At 42.3% G+C, this 25,784-nt stretch overlaps 1 protein-coding gene across 6 annotated transcripts in view; it reads left to right on the top strand.

The window, feature by feature from the left end:
* Window positions 1-25,784, top strand: part of LOC111850264 (actin remodeling regulator NHS-like) — an 84,960-nt gene that overhangs the window by 50,168 nt on the left and 9,008 nt on the right. Inside the window, exons 2-8 of one of the 6 annotated variants that reach the window (XM_023823973.2) lie at window positions 16,036-16,188; window positions 16,879-17,015; window positions 17,105-17,152; window positions 17,861-17,905; window positions 21,097-21,132; window positions 23,719-23,914; window positions 25,552-25,680. In XM_023823973.2, coding sequence (XP_023679741.2) covers window positions 16,036-16,188; window positions 16,879-17,015; window positions 17,105-17,152; window positions 17,861-17,905; window positions 21,097-21,132; window positions 23,719-23,914; window positions 25,552-25,680 — 744 coding nt within the window. Of the gene's footprint in view, window positions 1-16,035; window positions 16,189-16,878; window positions 17,016-17,104; window positions 17,153-17,860; window positions 17,906-21,096; window positions 21,133-21,868; window positions 21,932-23,718; window positions 23,915-25,551; window positions 25,681-25,784 lie in introns of all 6 variants that reach the window. The other 5 variants (XM_072700341.1, XM_023823975.2, XM_023823976.2 and 2 more) reach the window with 5 other exon arrangements.

The following is a 25,784-nucleotide window of genomic DNA, read 5'->3' as shown; positions in this document are numbered from 1 at the left end:
GTAGAGGGAGCATTGCAGGCGGGTAGAGTGACCCTTAGCGTTATTGTGATTTACAAAAAAAACTATTTTTGCTAGTACCGCGATTGACAAGATCAGATCAAGGACAGCAACACAGATCCAAAATAAGGAGCAGAATGGAGTGTGAAAAAGCAAACTACTTACTTCTGTATAATGCGGGGAAAAGAGTAAACTAGAAAGGGCCACAGTAGTTACAGTAGGACAGGCGGGCTAAATTAATGCCAGCAATCGCGATCACTGGACTCACCCTCCTGATCCTGAGAGTGACTCCAGCCCCAGTTCTCAAAACTTGCTGTATTTTTATTGATTTTTTACAGTGTTAATTTGTATTAATGCAGGGATGTTTGGGATATTTCAAGCTATTGAAAAGATTAGGGGCTAATTCAAGTTTACCTGGGGCTTGACTTTTTTTGAAGGAAGATTGGCATCGGAGCTAAAATACTCGGAGCTGCAGCCCCCAGTGATCAGACCTAATGATGCCCATGTGTTAATGGTGATTAAGTGTTTTCTTTTTTTCACTGCCTTTGGTGACCACCTGCATGCAAAGAGCTTATCATCAAAAATGTGCCAGGATTTTACCTATAGTTACAATGCTTATTTCTAGAAAAGCTCTGTGTACCAAAAATAATGGGGAGCTACATTCTCAGTCAGGCTGTCAACTTGAATTACTCTCTACATCCATCATGGTGTCTTTCTTTGGGGCCCAGCTGAGATCCTTAAACTACAAAGTCGTGGGGGGGGGGGAGACAGAAGGTCAAAGGACAAGGACCCTCATTTGTACAAATGAATAATACCAAGTGTGCCTTAAAGGCCCAGATACTTGTGGTGTGTTGAATGATTCTGCTCCGGGTCTGGACAGTCGCACTCTGCTTCCATTATTTTCTCAGTTGGGTGCAGGATGCTTGCTAAGAGGAGCTTGGGCCAAGTTTAAAATGAGCCCGGTCTTAGTGAACCGGTCCGCTGCGGCCCCGAGGAGAACAGGCTCTCCGAGGAGAGGCTTCGATGCCAGTTTACACAAGTTTCTGTGGACCCCGGGGTCACATTTTCCAAATGTATCTCTGTGATGCTTCACAACTCTGAGGACGCTGTTGGTGCTGAAGTGGAGGAAATGCCTCTTTTTGTTCCTTCTTTCACCAGCGACGGAAGCCTCACAAGATTAGGCAGGAAGGACCCGGGAAAGGGTGAAATTTTAGAAGGTTTTGTGGTTGCTGCTGAGAAAGAGAGGGATACATATTGCTGTATAGGTTTGGGAGAAGTTTGTGTTGCTTTAAAGCTGTGTAGATATGGTGGTATTTTAGACTAAGCATTTTATGCTGGCTCTCCTTCTAATCACTTCTTCTTCTAAGGCTTATAACCTAAGCCTGTAAGTCTCAGTGCAGCTTTACGGCGACAGCCCTCAGATGTTCCTCCTGGTTGATTTAAACTCGCATGGCTCAAAACAGGAATCTTGACACAATTACAACATAAATGCAAACTTGGATGCCATGAGCTTTTCTTGTCTTTTACTGGAACAGGGTCCTAAATGACAAATGGAGAATGAGAACGTAAATTGTGCAGTTGGTTTTAATCAAGAGATAGGTTGTTTAAATTTAAAAAATGTTAATGAACATGTTCCAAGCACCAATACATAAATGCTCGTGAGACAGCCAATTGCATACATGGATATTTATGTAAAGATGTGTATGTTTTAAGCGTGAATTAATGGCCTACTTACATAAATTCGCTATAAATTGGGCTGGGCTGGGACCTGGGTTGGACTTTTGGGGTCCCCCATGATGAATTTATCGGCCCAAAGACCCATTGGCTCCTGGGAAAATGCCAGTTTGCCAGATGGCCAGTCCAGCCTTGGATGTGACTGACACTGGGTAGAAGAAAGATGTGTCTTGCAATACAGGAAAAACATTTTTAAATCTGAGAGGATCAGTGTTTGGGTCTCATTCCATATTAATTGCTTAGGTACTTGTTTTACCAGATGTTTTATTTTGTTTTGCACAATTCCACAACCACCAGCAGTACCAGTTTGAACATGCAGGTGGTGTCATGGTTAAAGACGTAGTAACCAGGGGTTTTCAGCTTAATTTCTATCAGATATTCTACTGTAGTACCTTTAAACAAAATACTTATCTTAAATTGCTCCAGGAAAATATGTACTGTTATATGGCTTTACTCTCGTGCGTACCCTGGGGTCAGATTGACCCCAAAGTCACATGTCAGGTTATTGTAGGAGCGTGTAAGAGTTAAAATGGTGGATCGCTTATCATTATTTAACCATCATTTAATAAGCTTCTTAAATGTATGTTGTATGCATTGGATCCATCTTCTTTCTTTAAATTATTTTATTTTGTGTAAAGGAGCAACACGGCTAGACCTCCGAAGGCTGTAAACCCCTGTAAGAGACCAGATGAAGGACAACATAAGACAGCTAAGATACAGGCCTGAACACAGGTCAGCTGTGCTGTTAAGCTCTTCAGTTACATAGCTTAACACATTTTAAGCATCTGAGATACTGAGGAAAGACCGTTTTAAGACAAGATTAACTTTTTTTTTGATCCGAGGGGGACTAGCTGGCAAGTAAGCATAATGTAAACAAATTTTAAAATGTATATAGTACACAAACAGAACAAGAACATTAGGAGACAGATAAATATAAATAAAAAATAAATAAATAGAAGGTATATGTGCAATAAAAAATTTAAAAAATAACAACAGATAGCGTTGGACTTTCACTGCTCCAGAGGTGGGGGTCCTTTTCTGATGGGTTATGTGTCTGGGGGGGGGACAGTACACTACTATGAACAGTACAGCCGGTGAAATATTAAACTAGATTTTAGTAGCTGACCAAAACAGGGAATTTTTCTTAACACACACGGTGTCGTGGCTGACAGTGGGGGCCGTCCGTGTCTTTAGGTCTGCTTCAGCCCCTTTATGGTGGGAACGGGTCGCTCTGGGCTGCTGCTGCCCCCCCCCCGCTTTCCTCACCGCTGAAGGCGGGCAGTTTTTCGGAGATCCAGGCTGCTTTCCAGAGCCCGGCAGGAGGCTGCCTGTGTGTCGCTTTGCAATTATTTCATCTGCTAGTGTAAGCTGGCAGTCTGTGGGTGGCCTCGCTGCCCGGCCGGGGCTGAGGGGAGGGGGCGAGCCGGGCAGCCTGAGGACGCGCTGCGGCGTCCCGGCGCTCTGGAGCAGATGGCCAGCGAGCCTGACGGTATCTTGTGTCAGGCCGCTGACACTCGTTCCTTGGGAAGCACTGAGGATCTCATTGGTTCCTTCTTTGTGCCCAATTCCTTTACTTTAGCTACACAGTAGCCTTGTTTGTCTATATGTGAAATTACTGTGATATGTGTGTAATACTGTATATACATATTAATATATATATAATTTACTTATATGGATTTCTAATCTGGCGGCATGGTGGCGCACTGGCTAACTGGGTAATATTCTGCCTTGCACCTGCACCTTCCGGAATGTGCTCCGACCCTGCAAAGGACAAGCCGGTATAGAAAATGGATGGATGGATGAATCCAACCTGGGCGTGGCATGATGTCACAGTCTTTAGTGGAGTTAGTTCCTACCTTCCTCCCATTTTCCTGAGATAGGTTCCAAACCCCACAACCCTGCACAGGACAAGCAATGTAGAAAATGAATGAATGAATGAATGATCTGAGCTTTAAAATGATTTGCATAATGCCTTAAAAAACATAAGGTCATTGTGAAACATTGCATTGTTTTAATTTACCTGTCTCTGCGCCTGTGATCGGATGGTTGCCGGTTCGAGGCCGGCCTTCATCGGGGGCCGTAACCCCTTGCTTCACGGGCGCTGCAGTGTTGTCTTTATTATTATTATTATTATTATTATTATTATTATTATTGTTGTTGTTGTTGTTGATATTCAGAAAAGTAATGTGCAGGAGCATTTTTTATAATAATTTTTTTTTTCGTTCGTTGGCTGGCAACATGCAAAAAGATCCAAATTCCTCATCATTAGTTTTGTTCGCTGTTTGAAATGCATCCTTCAAAACCATATACCAGGTATTGTTTTTGGTCAATAGCCTTGTGTCACATAGCCTTACATAGTCTTTATATCTAAGAATGCTCTGGATTGGATTCATTCTTTGCAATAACCCTAACTCTTATTGGAAAAGGGTACTCTGCTATTGAGGCAATGAGTGATCTTCTCAGAACTTCGCTAAACCATTCGCGGGGAACTCCCAGAGCTTATGTCTAACACTCGCCAACATTTATGCCGCCGTACCAACCCATAGTTTGAAGTTGCATGCGTATGGATGAGCACGTGCGTGTACAGCATTGGAGGGAGACACTTGGCGAGTGGAAAGCGAGAAGACGCTGATGCGGAGAATGCGAGCGCGAGAGGGGATGATGGGTAATTCCGCGCGGTGTGGAATGGGAAGCGGGCACTGATCCATCCAGCAGTGGCCGCATTCCAGGGATATGTGGCCTATTTACAGAACCCTGCAGTTCAGGCATCACCAAGGTTAAGGAAAATACATGTTTATGAGAGAAAAAAACTACCCTGCATGGTTAAACCTTTCGACTCTTCCAACTGCTTGCAGAAAAAAAATGTATTAACACATCAGAGGAGATGGTCATGACAAATGGTTATAATAAACCATTTAGAAAGCAACATGTGTAACCCTGTGTGTGCTGTTTAATGTTTTTATGGCGATTTTTACATTTCTATAGAACCGCTGGTTTCTAACCGATTCAAACAGAGCCCAGAAACATGAAATTACCAACCAACAAAAAAAGGTGGCACTGTTACATTTTTGTGTTATGTTTTTTTCCAGGTTTTGTTACATTTTGTTACATTTCTCAGAATACACACCCATAAATGCTGTGCAGCCCATACACAGGCTCACAGACAAATAAACACACACACACACACACACACGGCTGTCATGCACTTCACACATTAGACTGAGAACTAGTTATCAGGCCATCTAGTTAACAGACCATCTCCACACTCCCACAGAGCTGGCCGTCGTGCTTCTTCGTGGGTTTTCTCTCATTGTGCCATAAGCTGGGAATACAGCAGTCCTGCCCAGTCATGCCCTTTTTTGGAAATGTGCTGCAGCCAAGCCGTAGAGCAGAGCTGGAGCGGAGATCAGAGGTTGGGAGGGCGACAGATTAGGGAGGATTAAGAGGAACCATCTCTATTATTCTGTGCATGGATGGAGTTTCTCATAAACTGTTTAACTTACCTTTGAAATAAACCTTTTCTGTGTCTGTGACGACAAGGCATCATAATTATGAATAAGAACAGGTATTATTAGGATTCTTAACTTTATGTTATACTAGAACTCTTGAATAATCTCTTAATCATCCTCTCAAAAGATTTGAGTTATTTAAAAGTATGACTTGCCAGCAGCAAGGGCTTTTGGTAAGATCTTACCCACAATGCACCATGAATGGCGTTTAGTTCATAGTAGGCCTGGAGCACAGAATCTAACATGCATGCAGTATTCAATCCCATGCATCCTCTTTTCGGGAAAAATAAGTTTGCCCTTCACAGAAAAAGATGTGACGCCGGAGCCAAATTTGCAGTAGACTTTTCCAACCAACTCAATAAATAAATATATAAATTGATAATAAATATACTGTATATAAACTGATCATTATGCCTTTACTTATCTGATATACTGCCTCTGTGGCTCGAGTAACTACAGTATGTATTTTTTGTAGTTAACTAACTTTCCACTCTGGGTTTGGTTTTCAGTCACTGGAGAGTCCAGGCCAGAAGAGCCTATGGTCAGTTGTGGCTCGTGGGAGTTTTACTTACACAAAAATGTTCTGAGGGCAGAACGACAAGCGATTGGTCCAGAGAGACAGTCAGATTGTGGGTCCAAGCAAGTAGAGAAGGTGGGACCAACCAATCAGATGTCTTGGTCCTGTCTGTATTTGGTTGGATCCTCCTCCTCTACAATCTGATTGGTTATCTCTCTGAACCAATATTTTTTCCTTCTGCCCTGAGAACATTTTTGTGTAAGTTAAACTCCCACAAGCTCAGTTTTGCGGGATACTTGCTCATCTTTGACTTGTCACTGTAATTTCTTTTAGTTTCGTGTTTTTACTTACCGGCCAGTGAAGTCGCTCCTGATATCAGGGCCTGCCCTCCTTGGAGCTGTGCTCATGCTGAAAGGGCAGGATGGGAGCATCTGGGCCGTTGTCTAACGATGGTTCATTGTAAAATCTCAGATTCAAGTCAATAAGCTAATTTAGATCCACACAAAGCACTCCTGCTATGAGAAAATGCTCGTGAAAACTTCACCACTCTCTCTGGTGACTTTCACTGTTTTAGGAGCTACTTCGAATTCAGAATTTACTATTTTTTTTTAATAAATCATTTTTAAGGACAGGAAGCAAAATGAATTATTACCATGTACCAGTAGAACAGCAGCATGTGGCAGTTGGGATTTTTGTTCAATTTATTTGATTAATTTAATACATTATATGGTGCACATATCGGAGAGATATTTATTTAAGATTTATACAATGTGCCTGCACAAATTCACACACACAAATGTAATGACTGAGTGGATCATTTTGCAATGTGATCTATGTACTCTTTAAATTAACTGCAAAGAAGTTAGACATAGCCAGTTAGAACAGGACTAATCCATTTGTACTTGGCCCCAGTGGGTGGTGTGTGACATACTGTACCTACTTAAGAGGAAAGGGTTGCTGAACTCCTGCAGGGAGATGGACGCTTTGGCAGAGCATGTGAGCCGGTGAAGGAGACGGCAGCCGCGGCTGGTGATTTAAGGGCAGTACGGAGCCTGTCTCACAGCTGTCATCCCCATAAGTGAATCGACCTGTGTTCTAACACCAGTGACCAAGTATAGGCTTTCCTCTCTGTCAGCTAGATTCCTCATAAGTTGCATCATAATATAGTTGCATTCGAAACTGAGTGTCTGTTCCTTGGATTTATAACACAGTTTTAAATGGGAATATAAGGACATTTTAATCAACCAATATTAGTTATGAATTTTCTACCAATATCAGTTCACTTTTGTTTGTCTTGCATGCATTAAACTTCCTTTGATGTGTTGCCATGGACCTTGCTAAATGCATATTATGGGGTGGTCAAACTATGCTTACTTTATTTTAGATCTTGAATAGTGATTTCTGCTAATTGTTTTCATGTTTGATTATGACAAATTTGTGCTGTAAGTAAGAATGAGGAAAAGTACAGTCATTAATTGCAATTAATTCCAGTAATTAATCAAGTCTTTAAATAGCAGCTGATACAGTACTTCATTCTAAATATAACTTCAAATATTACAATTGAAATACATTTTTCCTTTAGAAATATTACTAAATGGAAAAAAGTATGATGATATTTAAAAAAATAATTAGATATTCATCACAATGAGTATAATTGCCACCATTTTAAAAATTTTACAATTAAAATCTTGCTTGATTACAACTATGTTTTCTAGAAAGGGTTTATATAAAAAATTAATTGTTCGGAGGATATGGTGCACATAAAAGTAAAAACACAAATATAATCTGGTGTGTAGAGAGCCAGCGTCCAAGATAAACCGAATTAAGAAACTTGGGCAGTTTGGTGTTATCTTTGTACCACAATATGGTCCAGATTTACTGCAGAGGACCTTCGGAAGACAGATGTTTTGTTCATCAGTCTGAAGAACATTATTAAACCTTTAAAAACATGATATCCAGCATAATGTTCTGCTATGTTTTGCTTTTGTTGTTTGCAAATGACAAAATAGATACTTCTGGATGCTAATGTAGGTGTGTTGTCTGGTTGATTTTTTTAATTTTAAGTAGCAGAAGAAGATGCCTGGTGAATGGGGTGGTATCAGTCATGATTTGGAGCCTCTCTTCACGATGTTCACCCATCGTTGAGTGAGCCATGAATGTTCTCTGCTTCTAAAATATACTAGAGAAGACTGCGAGGATCTCGCTGGCACTTGAAAAAGAAATGTTCCTCTCTGCAGATACTCTTTTCCCAGAGGATGCGACTGAAAAATGCCCAGACTGGATAAATTATGACCTCGTTGCTGCTTTCCTATTGGGTTTCAGTGTTTGGTGGCTACAGAGGCACACTTCCCAAAACAGATTCTGGCTGAAACAAGAAAGATTAATTGGTTTCTCTAGCTCTATTCATCATCTTAATTTGAGCGTAAGGGTGTTCAGAACAGCCTCACCATTTCTTTGCTTGGGTAGCGGTGTTCGGATTGTGTGTCCGACAGATATGATCCCTCACTGTGGTGAGAACTGAGGCCGGAGCAGCTTCAGACGATTCCTAGTTCTCACCCCCAGTATAACCATTATATTCTGTTATTTGTGTGCTTTGTCTGCCCATTAACTGGAGCTGTGAGCGGCCCGAAGTGACCCGCCTCCTGGTGAGAGACCCTGTGTCTCTGGCCCAGTTTAAAGTGCCGTCAGACCTCCAGAGCAGCAGGGGGCCTTGGCAGATGCAGTCACAAGGCATCTCCTGACACCATATGCTGGACCCGTCACTGCCTGGGATTTCAGCTGTACCTGAGTGTGGTTCCCATACACATGTTTAGCTCCTGCCTGTTAAAGCTGTAATTGGAAACCAGTCGCATTAATCATCCCGAAATGCCCAATGTGGAGTATAAGATGATTGTGTTACTACTTTTACAGGGTGGTGGCACTGATATCGCTTCCTAATATTGCAAGTAATAATAATTCATTACTCCATTACTCCATTACTCCATTACTCCATAACGTACAAGATGGAGTGTGAGAGAGGCTGCCGGTCTTATGGTTAAGCACCAAACTCTGGGCTGCTACTGTCTTTATGTTTGTCTGCTTCAGCAGCCCCTGGATGGCTCTGGGCGTTACGTACGAGTTACTGAGGGCTTGTCTGTCATCTTGAGGTTGTCATGGCGACCATGGAAAAGTTGAGTTTGCTGCTGCTAGGTGGAGCGGGGCCATTTTTTTCAGCCTTATGGGAGGGAACTTGTAATCAATTCCATAGGAATGCTGTCAGGTTGATCATTAGCAGATCTCCTTATGCTTAAAAGGATAGATTGTAAGGTAACGTGAATGTTTCAGGCTGTGGAGCTCACATATGCGACCAAACAACCCCCATTATATCACCGGGAGGGGCATTGCTGTTGTGACACTTAGTAAGTGAATTAACCTAAAATTGTTCCAGCTTCTGCTTAGCTGTTGTATTTATTTGGTTATTTACTCCTAGGCAAACACCATGATCTCCATCTCCTTTAACTCAGTCCAGGTTGATCTCCTATAGGCCTGAGCGTCTACAGGCAACCTAAGAGCCTAGGGGAGGGGTATGCTATACAGGCATCAGCCCCCCTCCCAGATGAGGCTGGTGGAATGCATAGAAACACTGGATTGGGAGCTCTGTGACATCTGCTGTCAGGCACTGGACTCAGCTCTATAGCACAGGTCCCAGAGGTCAGCCGCATGCTGCAGATGGCTGCCCCCCGACATTCCTCATGGGACCTCTCTTTACATACCACTTAATGGACTGGGCCCTCAAGCTGAATGCTCATCAGGCCCAGGTCAAACGGGAACCTCCTACTCTTCATTTCTGAGACAGATAAGGCCAGGTGAGGTTCAGTGGTGACACTTGTGTGACTCTGCCTTTAATCTCTCCCCAGTGGTAATCAGCGCCTATATTAACAGCTGCTTTACCCATTATCAGGGCACAAGGTGTTAATTGATTGGTTCCACCCATTAGGGAAATACCAAGGCTCCCTTTGAGATGTCTGCTGAGGGTTAGGCCTCTGGGATGCTTCTCTGTAGTGAGTCTCAAGTGAACTTGTCACTTGTTTTTTTTTCAGTAATGTGAGTCAATAAAGTTACTGCCATGATAATGACCCAATGCCACGGCACACTTGGTACAGTCTGTCATGCAGAATTGCACCAGTTCACTATTACAGACTTAAGTAATTCACTCTTCCAACCATGAATGGAACAATTTCCCACCTATATTGGGCTACATATGCAGTGTCATAATCTTAGAGTAGACAATATAAGGTGAATATCACTTGTGGAATGTCTTTAAAGAGTTATAGTTAGAGTAATGTCCTATGGAGATGACGAGGATGTGTTTATTATTATTATTATTATTATTATTATTATTAATAATAATCTTTGGCAGTTCTTGGCCACAGTTCTCACCTTCTGAGGAAGAGTGACAAACCTCGGCTCTCTGAGGAAGCAGGACCTGCTGCAGAGGTCCAAAGAGGCATCTCCAGGGTGCGGCCATGGCTACTACCAAAGTGTAGGGAGGGATGAGGAGCGGATGTGCTGCTGTGCTCAGCACTTCGTTTATCCACCTTCCTAAGCGTCAGCCATCAGCCCTGTGGCAGCCGATGTTAAAAGTTTTCCTCATTAGCCCAACAGTGATATGATTACTCTGCCGTTCCCAGGATCTGATCCCACAACCTTCCAGTCACGAGTGCACATCCCTAACCCACTGAGTTGTGCTATATTTAACTCTTGTTACACTTTAGGCTTCGGATCACACTGACACCACCTGATGTGCTCGTTAATAGCAGTTGGGATGGTAAAATTAGACTTCCTGGTGTGATTATCATGCTCATCGCTTTAACCACTAACCTCTGATTACTTTGTTGGTTTACTCTAAGTTAAACCAGGCAGTGATCCCACCCACTGTAGTCTCCAAAACCTCATTCTCAGATCATGAAATAATATATGTAATTAAATGTAATTATTTAACACTGCAACCATGTACTGGAAAAAGCTAATAAGGAAGATGGATGGATGGATTTGATTAGTGTCAATAATTGTTTTGTGTGTGTTACAGATTCCTCACAGTTTGTTATTGACTTTATCAGTAATTAGTCATAGATAACCATGTAACAATAGATGTACAAAGAAATGGCATTGCTTTTGTTGTATAGTATGGTGAGATTTTCACCAGTGTGAAAATGCTGCACAGGTAGAGTACAAGGTGATCTGAGCACCAATATGATGTATAAACATCATGTATGTTTGCGTACATTTATGCACAAGTTTCTTGTTTAGCAATCCAGGTTTTCTCCCCCTGCGTACCAAATGGCTGGGTCCTTCATGCTGTGCTTTTCTGAAAAGCTGACCTAGATTGCTCTGTCCTGATATTTCTGACTCCTATTTGTGTGCCTGTACAGAAAAGACAGGAGCCCCCCCCCCCCCCCCATTTATGGGTCAGTCTGCCAATCCTATCAGAGAAAAGCAAATTCCCCTTGGGCATTACACAGGGAGACCCAGGCACTGGTAGAATAATCCCTACTGTCCATGCAGGTCACTGTGCCGCAACAGTCAGGTTCATATTATTTTCATATTATGTTTACCAGCAATGCTTTTGGGCTGAAGTGTGGCTCAGTGGGTGACGTCACCATTGGGCCCTTGAGTGAGGCCCTTAACCCTCAGTTGCTCCAGGGACTGATTGACCCTGCTTTCTGAGAATATGTGTCGATTTGGATAAAAATGTCTGCTAAATAGGTTAAATGTAGAAGATGTCAGTGCTGGTGCATTATGTTCCTCCGCGGTGCTGGACTGGACTCTGCAGTCCCTGGCCCTGTTGCTGAATGGGGCATACAGGCTGGTACAGCTGCTGACTGCGCACTGGGCAGCTGGAGAGAGGAATGAGATCTATGGAAGAATCTCTGCTGTCTGATCCAGCCTTGCCTTCCATAGTAAACGGCTATATGCTCTCTCTCCTAAGTGGCATCATCCCAGACACGACCATCAATGTCATCTTGAAGGTACATTATTCCTGGTCTGTTATTCCAGTTTAATTTTGTGTGCTCACATAGTTTTTCCGTCGTGTATGCATCGTTGCTGACCACTGAGTGTTTTTAAACATATTATTTTCACTTCAATGTGGTTCTCAAAGACAGGGATCCCCTCATTATCACAGATTTTTGTGAAGGGGAGAGGTAGGAATGGGAAGGGAAGCTGGGCAGGTGTGTAAAGGGAGATGGGCATGTGGGTGGAAGGAGGAATGGAGGGATTCATCGGCTGATAGGAAGGGATTCCATTCCAAACCCGCAGCCTGATTCCACGGCAGCAGCTGCACTAAAGATTCCTTACTGGAATATCTGTGGCGTATTCCGTGGATGAAGGGACTCTCAGACGGGAAGGTCTTTACTGTTTATTCACCATGAAAGCTTCAGACCAGATTGCAATAAGATCCATTTTCTCTTGTCCAGGAATATGAATTCTTGTATTATTAGTATTTGATTAAGATGATTTTTACTTTTAGCAGATGATCATGAGCTTTTATTGTCATCAAAGACTATAATTAGGACGACAATGCAATCAACAGGATTGAACATTAAGCTGCTAACTTGCTCCCTGTGTTTAAGAAGGCTATTGCTTTTACACTAAAACGTGCAATAAGTTTTATTAATTCCTTCAGTTTTTCTCTATCCGTCCGATCTGTGCTTTAGCCACAATGTTGGGTTCTCTGGAAAAATTTTTATGGGGACTGCAGAAGATAAGCTGTGAACTACAGGGAAAATGCATAGAGAATCTGACTTCTCAGGTCAGAGAAACAGGCCCACAAATTGTTAAAAAACAAAGCTGTGCATTAGGCCACTTATTGCAGTTTGATAAGGATTTGCTAATTTACTGCTAATTCAACATAAAAGGGCTGCTTAGATACAAATGGAGAGCAGCTGCACATTGAATGTTAATGTAGGGAAGCTATTTTAGAGAAAGTGAAGGACTGAAACAGGAAGTGAAAATGTCTGCTTTCTTATACCTCTGTAAGTCAGGGTAGGTGTGTGGCACAGCAGGTTAGGATGCAGTGCCTTTAATCGGAAGGTTGCTGGTTTGAATCCCACAGTTAGCTGAAAGGTTTAACCATCAGACCCTTAAATAACCCTTGATGATAGTGGGGACTGTCTGACTCTACTGTCTCAAAAATGCTGCTTTGGATAAAACCTCCCAGTAAGTGAAAGATATAGTCTGATCCATGCATTTTTTTTGCTTCTTTTTGTCCTGTGCCATGATTGAATGTGCTTGTCAGAGATGCAGGTAAATTGTGAGCTGTAGTGAATGACGTATGTCTATCCATCTTCTAGCTGCTTATTTTGGTCGGGGTCACTTGGAGCCAGTCCCTGGCTGCACGGGGCATTAGGTTGGGGTACAACCTGGACTGAATGCCAGTGCATCACAGGGCACGGGGCTGGGGTACAACCTGGACTGGATGCCAGTGCATCACAGGGCACAGGGCTGGGGTACAACCTGGACTGAATGCCAGTGCATCATAGGGCACGGGGCTGGGGTACAACCTGAACTGGATGCCAGTGCACAGGGCACGGGGCTGGGGTACAACCTGGACTGGATGCCAGTGCATCACAGGGAACATGCACATACAAAACAGGCAGTTTAAGGACATCAGTTAGCTTACTGCTTGTCTTTGGAGAACTACTGCAAAACACAGAGTGAATATTGTGCAAGTTACACTCTCAGACAGGAGGTGGGATTTAAAACACCAACCGTAGAGACAGGAGCAAACACGTTACATAGTAAGCCACAAGAACAATTGCGCAGCACTTTATTAATAGCCTGTGCTCTGCTTTCAGTGAATTTCAGGTGATTAAAAGAATGAGGAGTGTTTTTACCGTTAGGCCCGTCTCCGCGTGAAAGCCCACGGCGGCCATCATCATGCCTCTGCAGCGATCTGGGGTGCCTCAGTGATGTAGGACGCCCTTTCTGCAACATGGCCTAACTTAGAATTGACCTGTTGTAACGGTGTGACTGTAAAATTGCATCCTGCTCACATATCATGTGTTTGGAAATATGAGAATATATTTGGCATTTGGTCATTTGGCAGTTTGGTGGTGTTCTGACTGCAATTCGCCCTGGCATGCTGTCAATCAACTTCTGGGCCAAATCCTGACTGAGGGCAGCCCCTTCTTGCATAATCAATGCTTGGAGTTTGTCACAATTTGTGGGTATTTGTTTGTCCACCCCCCTCTTGAGGATTGACCACAAGTTCTCAATGGGATTAAGGTCTGGGGAGTTTCCTGGCCATGGACCCAAAATGTTGATGTTTTGTTCCCCGAGCCACTTAGTTATCACTGTTGCCTTATGGCACGGTGCCTCATCATCCTGGAAAAGGCATTGTTCATCACCAAACTGTTCTTGGATGGTTGGGAGAAGTTGCTCTCGGAGGATGTTTTGGTACCATTCTTTATTCATGGCTGAGTTCTTAGGCAAAATTGTGAGTGAGCCCACTGAGTTTGGCTGAGAAGCAGCCCCACACATGAATGGTCTCAGGGTGCTTTGTTGGCATGACACAGGACTGATGGTAGCTCTCACCTTTTCTTCTCCGGACAATCTTCTTTCCAGATGCCCCAAACAATCGGAAAGGGGATTCATCAGAGAGAATGACTTTACCCCAGTTCTCAGCAGTCCAATCCCTGTACCTTTTGCAGAATATCAGTCTGTCCCTGATGTTTTTCTTGGAGAGAAGTGGCTTCTTTGCTGCCCTTCTTGACAGCAGGCCATCCTCCAAAAGTCTTCGCCTCACTGTGCATGCAGATGCACTCACACCGGCCTGCTGCCATTCCTGAGGGAGCTCTGCACTGGTGGTGCCCCGATTCCGCAGCTGAATCAACTTTAGGAGGCGGTCCTGGTGCTTGCTGGACTTTCTTGGGCTCCTGAAGCCTTCTTCACAACAATTGAATCTCTCTCCTTGACGTTCTTGATGATCCGATAAATGGTTGATTTAGGTGCAATCTTACTAGCAGCAATATCCTTACCTGTGAAGCCCTTTTTGTGCAAAGCAGTGATGACTGCACGTGTTTCCTTGCAGGTAAACATGGTTAACAGAGGAAGAACAATGATTTCAAGCACCACCCTCCTTTTAAAGCATCCAGTCTGATATTCTAACTCAGTCAGCTTGACAGAGTGACCTCCAGCCTTGTCCTCATCAACACTGTCACCTGTGTTAATGAGAGAATCACTGAAATGATGTCAGCAGGTCTTTTTGTGGCAGGGCTGAAATGCAGTGGAAATAGGTTTTTTGGAATTAAATGGGTTACACTTTAGTTGAAGCAGTCTACATAAGGGTGACATGTAACCGTCATAAGAATGACTTGACACATGTCATGCACATTAATGACACATTATTGATGTTTATGACTGTTGTCATAATGTGTCATTCAGTTCCAAAAACCGAATGACACATTATGACAACAGTGATGTTTATGACAACAGTAGTTATGTAGACTGCTTCAAGTAAAGTGTTACCATTAATTGCAATTCATCTGATAACTCTTCATTACATTCTGGAGTATATGCAAATTGCCGTCATAAAAACTGAGGCAGCAGACTTTACAAAAATCAATATTTGTGTCATTCTCAAGACTTTTGGCCACGACTGTATGTGTTAGTGCATTTTAAATTTATGAATTTATGTCCCTTTACAGTAGATGGATTTACCATCTTAAAAATGAGAACCCATTAAATGTAACTGTCAGTAAGAACACGTTTTATGCTCATGAAAGGTTTAGGAAAACCTCACCCCTGATAGGAGGCATTAGGGGGGTAAATCATTCATAGTCTATCATACTATCATATGTCGCTTTTTTCCCTGTGGTCCTGAGTTGAAATGACAGGGTTGAGAGTGTTAACACAATGAAATGATGTTTCCTTCCCTGTGTACCAGTGCTTTGTATGTTTCCACATGGCTGTATTTCATGACCTTCTGTGAGCTTCACTTTCACATGGAAAACTTGAAAAATCTGACAGGATGAGCACACAATCTTGCTGGCAGAACCTGGGAAGTTTATGAATGCATTCATGTTCGTCTAGTATTCTATCCAGTATTTTATCATAGAAAATCAGTAACAGATTACCATCAAGAACATGTGATCCCTACAATAAGTGTTTATTTATTTCATTGAATGATGCATTACCTGGAGTTACAAAGGAAATGGTGCATAGTGTCAAGTAATCAGCTTTGTGTTCTTCTCATGTGTGCATGGCTACCAGTACTAAATGATCCCCCCCCCCCTCCAGCTGTGTCCAATCTAGATGTGGAGAGCAAGCTCACAGTTCACTACCAGGCCCCGAGGCACCTGCAGCGCAACGTGTTACACGCATCCGGCCGGCCGCCATGCGTGCAGGAGCTGCACAGGAACGCCAGGCTGCTGCTGAGGGCTCTCCATCGAGGTGAGGTCACAGAGAAGACGCTGCTCTTCCGCTCTCAGCATGTCCCTTAACCCTGTGCCCCATTTTGACAAGCAATGGAAGGTACCGATTGGAGACGTAACGCTTCCAAACCCAATGTGGGCGGGGTTTCTGTGATCTGTCAATTACTGTCCATTTTACCCCAATAAAAACCAGTACCGTAACCAGTGGGGAACTGGTTAAATCAGCCTGTCACTGAAAGCACATGGTAATCCCAAATGTAATTTTTTTATATGGATCATTATTGAATTGTTATTGGCTTAAATGGGACACAAATAAAATGGCACTATTGTTATTTTAGCGTTAAATTACTTGCACAGATCTGTTTCACAGAAACATTTATGAGTAATGACCTTTCATTAGCTAAATATTGCGTTTATCACCGTGTTTGTCGTTTAAGAAAAATGCAAAATAAACAAGATTCTGTGATATTAAAACCAGTATAGTCATTTAAGATATCTTAGTGGTAAGTAGAAAATGCAAATATTTTGTTTTTTATTTAGTACCCAGTAATCGTATTTTTCATAGGATCTGTTTACGCTTTTGCATGGTGCACCATGCAAAGAGTAAAGTAAAGAGTGCCCCCTAGTGTACTAGAGGGGGAAAAGCTGATTGTACCGTCTCTGAGGCAATGCAGAAGTAGCCTCACCGTGAGCTGTGTCTGTGCGACAGATCAACAGCTACATCAGAGGGCCGGGAACCAAGAGCGAAGGGTGACCATATCCATCTCAGTACCCCCCCCGATGCCCAGCATCCCCTCGCCGCGCACCCTGAGGCGGCGGGAGCAGAGGGGCAGGCACCTCCGCACGGTGAGAACATTGTCCTGAGACTGATGCACGAATAAAGTGACTTATATCTACTGCCTGTTTATTGGCTGTGCACTTCTGTTAAAATGCAGCAGGGGAGACCAGGGAGAGATTTTGAATATCAGCACGTTCTGAGGAAGGTAAACCATCAAAAATGCGTCAGTCCAGCATGGTCTGTCTTTTTGTATGTCGTGTTTTCACTCCTTCACATCTTCATTTTGGTAAAGAATTAAGAAATGTTTTACTTCAAAATATGTACAGTTGATAAAGCAGGTTTTGGAAGCAACCCAGTTTTCATCCACAGTGTTTTGGGAACACCGATTTCCATTGTCCTAAAAAATGAGGCCTACCCGAGACAAGTAACTTGGTGATAGATTGTGGTTTGTGAATTAAAAAGTAAAGTGCCACGACTGGATTTGCTAGTGATGCTATATAATAAAATAAATGTGTCATATTTGTTAATTTGCTCTTATTAAAATATTCACAATCAAAAGATGATAATATCACATTGATTTACCGCGGTGATTATCCTGGCTGGCACTAAGTGTGCGGTTATCACCCTTCTGACCAATCAGATTTGAGTATTCAACAGCACCATAGTATAAAGTTTAATTTGTTCTTATTAAAATAATCACAAACTATTAAAACACTGCTGATGATATATTGTGCCTAAGGCTAATTGAGCAGTGACAGGGTAATGATTAATTATTGAATGGTGCTGTTTTGCATGACATGAGACAAATTTGCTGCAAAGATCTCATGAGGTTGTTAAAAAATGTATTGACTAGCTTGAGGCTTGAGAGGACGATGAACTCACTGTGAATCTGTCTTGAAATATCCTAACATAGGAGAGACCAGTGAGAGAGTCAGAAATTCAGCCAGCACAGAGGAAGGTAACTGTGCGAGTTTGGCGGTCACCTGATTTATCCCCAGTCTATGTTGTATGAGTGAATCATGCATTCAGTGGAATCAGCAGGGCATGATGGGTAATCAGTGTTTTTTGATGTTGTATGTTTTCAAAAGAGATTTAAATTTATGATTAAACCATTCATTGTTTTCCTTGCGCACTTCTAGCTGTTAATGTTTAATTTGCATTTACCATTAGTGCAGTTTTTCGCAACGACCGTTTACTGCCTGCAATTAAAAAAAAAAACATATCAAGCATTTTTTTGATGGGGCATGACTCCTCATAATAGCAGCGGCTGTTCTTGAAACGGATGTTGATTTATTTGTTTGTCCATCTTTCATAGCAGAACAAACGCACATTTGTGACGTATTTTTGGCTTGTGGCAGTTTTACTTACACAAAAATATTCTGAGGGTCGAACGAAAAATGATTGGTTCAGAGAAATAATCAATCAGATTTTAGAGCTGTGTCCAAGCAACTGGTGAAGGCAGGACCAAGGCATCTGCTTGGTCGGACCCACCTCCTCTACAATCTTATACCTTGTCTCTCTGAACCTATCATTTTTCGTTCTGCCCTCAGAACATTTTTTTGTATGTAATACTCCTTTGAGTGTATTTTTGTGTCCTGTGTTCATATGTAACACGGCCTCGTATTCGTGTGGACCTGACAGGCTGTGTTTACATGTAACACGGCCTCATGTATTCGTGTGGACCTGACAGTCTGTGTTCCTATGTAACACGGCCTCGTATTCGTGTGGACCTGACAGTCTGTGTTCATATGTAACATGGACTCATGTATTCGTGTGGACCTGACAGTCTGTGTTCATATGTAACACAGACTCATGTATTCGTGTGGACCTGACACTCTGTGTTCATATATAACACGGCTTCATGTATTCGTGTGGACCTGACAGTCTGTGTTCATATATAACACGGCTTCATGTATTCGTGTGGACCTGACAGTCTGTGTTCATATGTAACACGGTCTCATGTATTCGTGTGGACCTGACACTCTGTGTTCATATATAACACGGCTTCATGTATTCGTGTGGACCTGACAGTCTGTGTTCATATGTAACACGGTCTCATGTATTCGTGTGGACCTGACAGTCTGTGTTCATATGTAACACGGACTCATGTATTCGGGTGGACCTGACAGTCTGTGTTCATATGTAACACAGACTCATGTATTCGTGTGGACCTGACAGTCTGTGTTCATATGTAACATGGCCTCATGTATTCGTGTGGAACTGACAGTCTGTTCATATGTAACATGGCCTCATGTATTCGTGTGGACCTGACAGTCTGTGTTCATATGTAACACAGACTCATGTATTTTTGTGAACCTGACAGCCTGTGTTCATATGTAACACAGACTCATGTATTCTTGTGGACCTGACAGTCTGTGTTCATATGTAACACGGTCTCATGTATTCATGTGGACCTGACAGTCTGTGTTCATATGTAACACGGCCTCATGTATTCATGTGGAACTGACAGTCTGTTCATATGTAACATGGCCTCATGTGTTTTTGTGGACCTGACAGTCTGTGTTCAAATGTAACACGGCTTCATATATTCGTGTGGACCTGACAGTCTGTGTTCATATGTAACACGGTCTCATGTATTCATGTGGACCTGACAGTCTGTGTTCATATGTAACATGGCCTCATGTGTTTTTGTGGACCTGACAGTCTGTTCATATGTAACACGGCCTCATGTGTTTTTGTGGACCTGACAGTCTGTTCATATGTACCATGGCCTCATGTATTTTTGTGGACCTGACAGCCTGTGTTCATATGTAACACAGCCTCATGTATTCATGTGGACCTGACAGTCTGTGTTCATATGTAACACGGTCTCATGTATTCATGTGGACCTGACAGTCTGTGTTCATATGTAACACGGCCTCATATTCGTGTGGACCTGACAGTCTGTGTTCATATGTAACATGGTCTCATGTATTCGTGTGGACCTGACAGTCTGTGTTCATATGTAACACGGTCTCATGTATTCATGTGGACCTGACAGTCTGTGTTCATATGTAACACGGCCTCATATTCGTGTGGACCTGACAGTCTGTGTTCATATGTAACACGGTCTCATGTATTCGTGTGGACCTGACAGTCTGTGTTCATATGTAACACGGTCTCATGTATTCATGTGGACCTGACAGTCTGTGTTCATATGTAACACGGCCTCATATTCGTGTGGACCTGACAGTCTGTGTTCATATGTAACACGGTCTCATGTATTCGTGTGGACCTGACAGTCTGTGTTCATATGTAACACGGTCTCATGTATTCATGTGGACCTGACAGTCTGTGTTCATATGTAACACGGTCTCATGTATTCATGTGGACCTGACAGTCTGTGTTCATATGTAACACGGCCTCATGTATTCATGTGGACCTGACAGTCTGTGTTCATATGTAACACGGTCTCATGTATTCATGTGGACCTGACAGTCTGTGTTCATATGTAACACGGCCTCATATTCGTGTGGACCTGACAGTCTGTGTTCATATGTAACACGGTCTCATGTATTCGTGTGGACCTGACAGTCTGTGTTCATATGTAACACGGTCTCATGTATTCATGTGGACCTGACAGTCTGTGTTCATATGTAACACGGCTTCATATATTCGTGTGGACCTGACAGTCTGTGTTCATATGTAACACGGTCTCATGTATTCGTGTGGAACTGACAGTCTGTGTTCATATGTAACACGATCTCATGTATTCGTGTGGACCTGACAGTCTGTGTTCATATGTAACACGATCTCATGTATTCGTGTGGACCTGAAGTCTGTGTTCATATGTAACACGGCCTCATGTATTCGTGTGGACCTGACAGTATGTGTTCATATGTAACACGGCCTCATGTATTCGTGTGGACCTGACAGTCTGTGTTCATATGTAACACGGTCTCATGTATTCGTGTGGACCTGACAGTCTGTGTTCATATGTAACACGGCCTCATGTATTCATGTGGACCTGACAGTCTGTGTTCATATGTAACACGGCCTCATGTATTCATGTGGACCTGACAGTCTGTGTTCATATGTAACACGGCCTCATGTATTCATGTGGACCTGACAGTCTGTGTTCATATGTAACACAGCCTCATGTGTTTTTGTGGACCTGACAGCCTGTGTTCTTTTCTCGACATGCTGCAGGAGAAACCCATAAGTGAATTTCAGCCAGTGCAGAAGGTAAACTGAGTAGCTTGTGCAAATTCTCCTAAGGCAACTGCTCAAGTCCTTCATTTATTTCTTTTCTGTCTGTCCGTGGCTTAAGGACGTACCTGACACAGCTGATGCTGTCCGTGGCTTAAGGACGTACCTGACACAGCTGATGCTGTCCTTTTTTATGGGCGATTTTCAGGTGTCCGACATCTTGTTGTTTTATGACAAACATTATCAAATGATTTAAAATGGGAAAATCATAAATGTAAAGGGCCAAAATGAGATTCCAGGCCAAATATAGGTTTGTACATGTACGGTCAGTATATACTTCAGCTTCCACAGCAGCTCTGGTTGAGGTTTTAGAAAAGCATTATGCTTGGAAGGAGGACTGGTCATCACTCAAAGTTCAGTGGCATTGCTTCCCTTTCCAGGTCCATCTCTCATCAAATTTTGCACTTATTGTTACAGATTGAAGGATCATCAGCCTACTAATGGATCAACTTTATTTCTAGGAACATCCAGATGGGAGCTTGCTTTCTGGGATTTGGCTCACAGGCCTGTTACAGGACATTTCCTTTCCTAAGTTCTGGTCATGACATTGGCTGTCCAGAGCTGACCGTCATGTCACCATGTCGTTTTACTCTCTGAGGGTATTCAGCCAGGCAGTCCCATACACCCATGATTTTTGCCATAATTCCACGGTCGTATATCATGTCATTAAATACAGTGTCATTTTCTTTGTTTCCCACCTTTGTGTTTGTAGTCTGGGAAAACCCCATCCTTCTCATCCATCCAATGTTGCCACTTTGCCCCCTGGAGCAGAAAGGTATTTGCCCCCCCACCCCCAATGAAACTAGGGGTCTCTGCTTTCCAATCCTCTGACAACACCTCTGCTTCTCTTGGCTTTCTATTCTGCCATTAGTTTAAATATTAGATTTATGAACTGACTCCTGACCGCATCAGTTTCAATTATTTCTGCTGAATAAATGTCTCATCTTTCTGTTTTGAGACTGATGATGATCAGCATAGGGTTGGAAAATGTGTTGCTATTGAATCATACCCCTGCTTCTATGTTTGCATTATCAACTTATTCAAACTGCATCATTATGTAAATACACGACACACGTGGTTTTCCATTGGACTTTTGGAGATGTTTCTAGTATGTGAAGACTATCAGTTCACTTGCTGAAAGATTTTTTTTACTGATGAGCTTTAAAACAGCACAAATGATCTCATGAATAATTTTTCCATCCATCTATTTTCCATAACCAGTTCCCTGAAGCAGATAAAAATGGTTCCCAAGTTCATTTGGGAAACAGAGGTCACAAGACTGCATGAAGCCTGCACAGGATGCCAGTCCATTGCAGAGCATACAGTCAGACAGTATGTGAATAGTTCAGGTCCAGAAAGTAAAAATCCAGACCAATATTTTGTTTCAACCAACCAGCTGAATATAAAGAGTAACGGTCGCAGAGTACTCAACTGGATGGTTGAAACAAAATCTTGGTCTGGATATTTATTTTCTGGACCTGAACTATCCACCTCTGGCTTAAACCCTTGACACGCAGCACAACGCTGCATGCTGAGTCACAGCGCATTCAGGGGAGTAATACTTCCACACCTTCCAAACTCATTATTACGAAAATAAGACATATTTAACTTTTTAATCTCAAACTTTCTTTTAGCCCCTTTTTCTCTTTATCTCTGTAGCCCTCAACATTTCAACCTTTTTGCTTCTAGGTCCTTCTGTGATCATCTTCGTCTTTATATGTACAATTCCTGTAGGCATGACAATGCGATGTCTCTCCTTACGGAAGCCGCATTTACCGAAGCCTCGTTTCTCCCAGTCATCACTCATTCCTCTTTCACCCTCATGAACCAAACGCCGCTTTGTCATCCTCTATCCTCTGCAAGATGAATCAGTTCGAAATCCACAATTCCTCATACAAAGTATATAGTGTATAATTTGAGAGTAATATTTGTGTGATTTTTGCTTATGCGAGGCATGCAGAGTTATTGAATGTCATTAGCTAGTTTGCTCATTTATCTGTTGGCCTCATGACAGGATTCTTTGTCTCCTGCAGAATAAGCTTTGGATTATGGCAGGTCTCTTTTCCTTGTGACAGCTTAGATGTTGACTTAGGAAGTAATCGTGGCTCCATTCATAGTGTTGGTTACTTAGTCATACTTTAAAATTCATATTCATATGAACATATTTTGACAAATGTGTTTGATGATAATTTATATTTGAATAGCATTTATGGAAAAATATAAATTACATAAAACGTATCAGTAAACCATATGTGGTTGTTTACATAGGGTCTGTTTTAATTGATAGGGAAGTAATTCTTGTAAGATCTAGCATAAATTTTGAACTTGACCTTGCACGTTCTTTACTGTCTGAAACTCTAAAATCTTGTATAACTTTGATGCTGGCACCTCTGTCATTCTGATATATTTAATTTGTTATTTCATACAATACTGTGACCACTGTATGTGAAAGAACGATAATATTTCCTTGTTTTTTCTTCACCCCAGAATTATTTTGGGGCTGATATATGTCGGACCCCATAAGGCAATGAATCAACCAGGATTCCTGTCCATCTGTTTCAGGCTGACCCACCTACAGATCCTGCTGTTGACATGGTGGCTCTCAATCACAGGCCTAGGTGTCCGGTGCCCAACATTCCCTCCACACTGGACAAGCAGACCAACTGGTCCAGAGCTCTTCCTCTTCCCACCCCAGACGAGAGGATGAAGACTGACTCTCAAGTCATCTCCTCGTACATTGTTCCCATTAACATCTCTGGTAAACTGGCGGCTTCAATTTCCATCAGTTTTAATTAAACACAACTTCAGGGGAAATACAGTTCAAATGTCGGTCAGTATCTAGAACTGAGTTTTACTCAAGATTCCGCTGAACTGCAGTCATGTGACTGGTCTACAAACTGAGTTGTTAGAATTTTTCATTTTAAAATAGCAGGGAATATGTTTCTATTTCAGCAGCTTTATTTTTATGAGAAGATAGCTTTTTATAATCGAGCATGGAACTTACAAGTCTCACCCATGATGAATGATTTTAGATAAAGTATGTTTTAGTGTTCAATGTACAGTGATCATTCTGTAAAACAGTTGTACTCATCCACTGCAAATCTAAATTAGTTAAATGCCAGCTTTTCTTGTATGATAAACTGTCCACTTAATTGCTGTTAAGCATAATCCTCAGGATGTGCAGGAAGGCAGTTTAGGTAGAAGAACCAAATCAGGAGTCTTTCTTATGGCAGTAGTCTTGTTTAAGTATATTTACTCTTGGGTAGTAATATTTCTGGTTTTATTGTTTAGCAAATAACATTATGAATAGTGTTGCGGAAGTTACTCACAAAAGTAACCCATCACAGACAGAGGTGGAAAGTCCAGGTCCAGAAAGTACCAATCCATACCAAGATTTTGTTACAACCAACCAGTTGAGTATATAGAGTCACAGTCACAGAGTACTCAGCTGGTTGGTTGAAACAAAATCTTGGTCTGGATTTATAATTTCTGGACCTGAACTACCCACCTCTGTCTGTGATGGGTTACTTTTGTGAGTAACTTCCCCCAACAATGTCTATGAACTCATCAATCAAACCATATCCTTTCTGTCTTTAAATATATTTATTATGTAGTGATATGTAGCAGCCCAGCTAATATAATTCAGAAAAAAAAAGTTCTACATATATATTTATACATAAGGCCCTACTGTGCATTGCCCTTGTAAGTTTAGTGTAAATGTAAAAGTCATTTTTCACAAGTCAATGACATGCGAGTCATTCTGTTTGTGCCAGGGTTTGTGGAAAGGAGAGAGACAGTCCCTGAATGCCAATCAGTTTCATTAGAATTAGAAAAGAGCTGAGTTCCTGTATCCTTCGCATCAAAGGGAATTTTGCCTTTACGTTGTCAACGGAACTTAGAGAGGCCATTCAAAAAGCAGTCATTTCAGTTGTATATCACTACATAATAGCCATGAATTATAGTGGTAATGCATCGAAACACTGCGTTATCGCAGTGGTCACCAAGCGATCTATCGCGATTGACATGTCAGCATTAGTAGTTGATTATGACAAGACCGTGACCTTCACACCCCCCCCCCCCCCCCCGATCAGCAAAATATATGAAGGACCCCCCCCGTTTGGCAAAATAGACCATTGTAACTCAGTAGCTCACCAGATTATTTTCTTTGTATAAGTAGCTCTCACTGTAAGAAAAAGGTTACAGACCACTGTGTTATAGGATAAGCTGTGAAAAATTGTGCAGTTATCGCACCCTGACTGGATTATAGCTTTCATGCTACATTTATAGCCTTACCAACTTAATGCTGATCAAGTTATGCAAGCCAGCATGTCGGGTACTTCCTCCGTATCTGTGATCCCCCACAAGGACTCCTCACATGCGCCGTGTGCATTCTAGGGCTCGGATTTGACAGAGAGGCCAGTGTCCGCTGCTCGCTTGTTCATTCTCAGTCGGTACTTCAAAGGCGACGAAAGCTGAGAAGACGGAAAACCATATCTGGCATCCCTAGACGAGTGCAACAAGAAGGTAGTACTTGCCCTGACTGTCATTGCTTCATGATATTGATATAATATTGATGTGATGTAGTTATAGAGTTGACCATGGTGAACGTATAAATAATAATTATGGTA

Source organism: Paramormyrops kingsleyae, chromosome 16 (assembly GCF_048594095.1).
Source record: "Paramormyrops kingsleyae isolate MSU_618 chromosome 16, PKINGS_0.4, whole genome shotgun sequence".
In the NCBI taxonomy this organism is placed as follows: Eukaryota; Metazoa; Chordata; class Actinopteri; order Osteoglossiformes; family Mormyridae; genus Paramormyrops; species Paramormyrops kingsleyae.
This window is presented reverse-complemented; position numbering and strand designations above follow the sequence as displayed.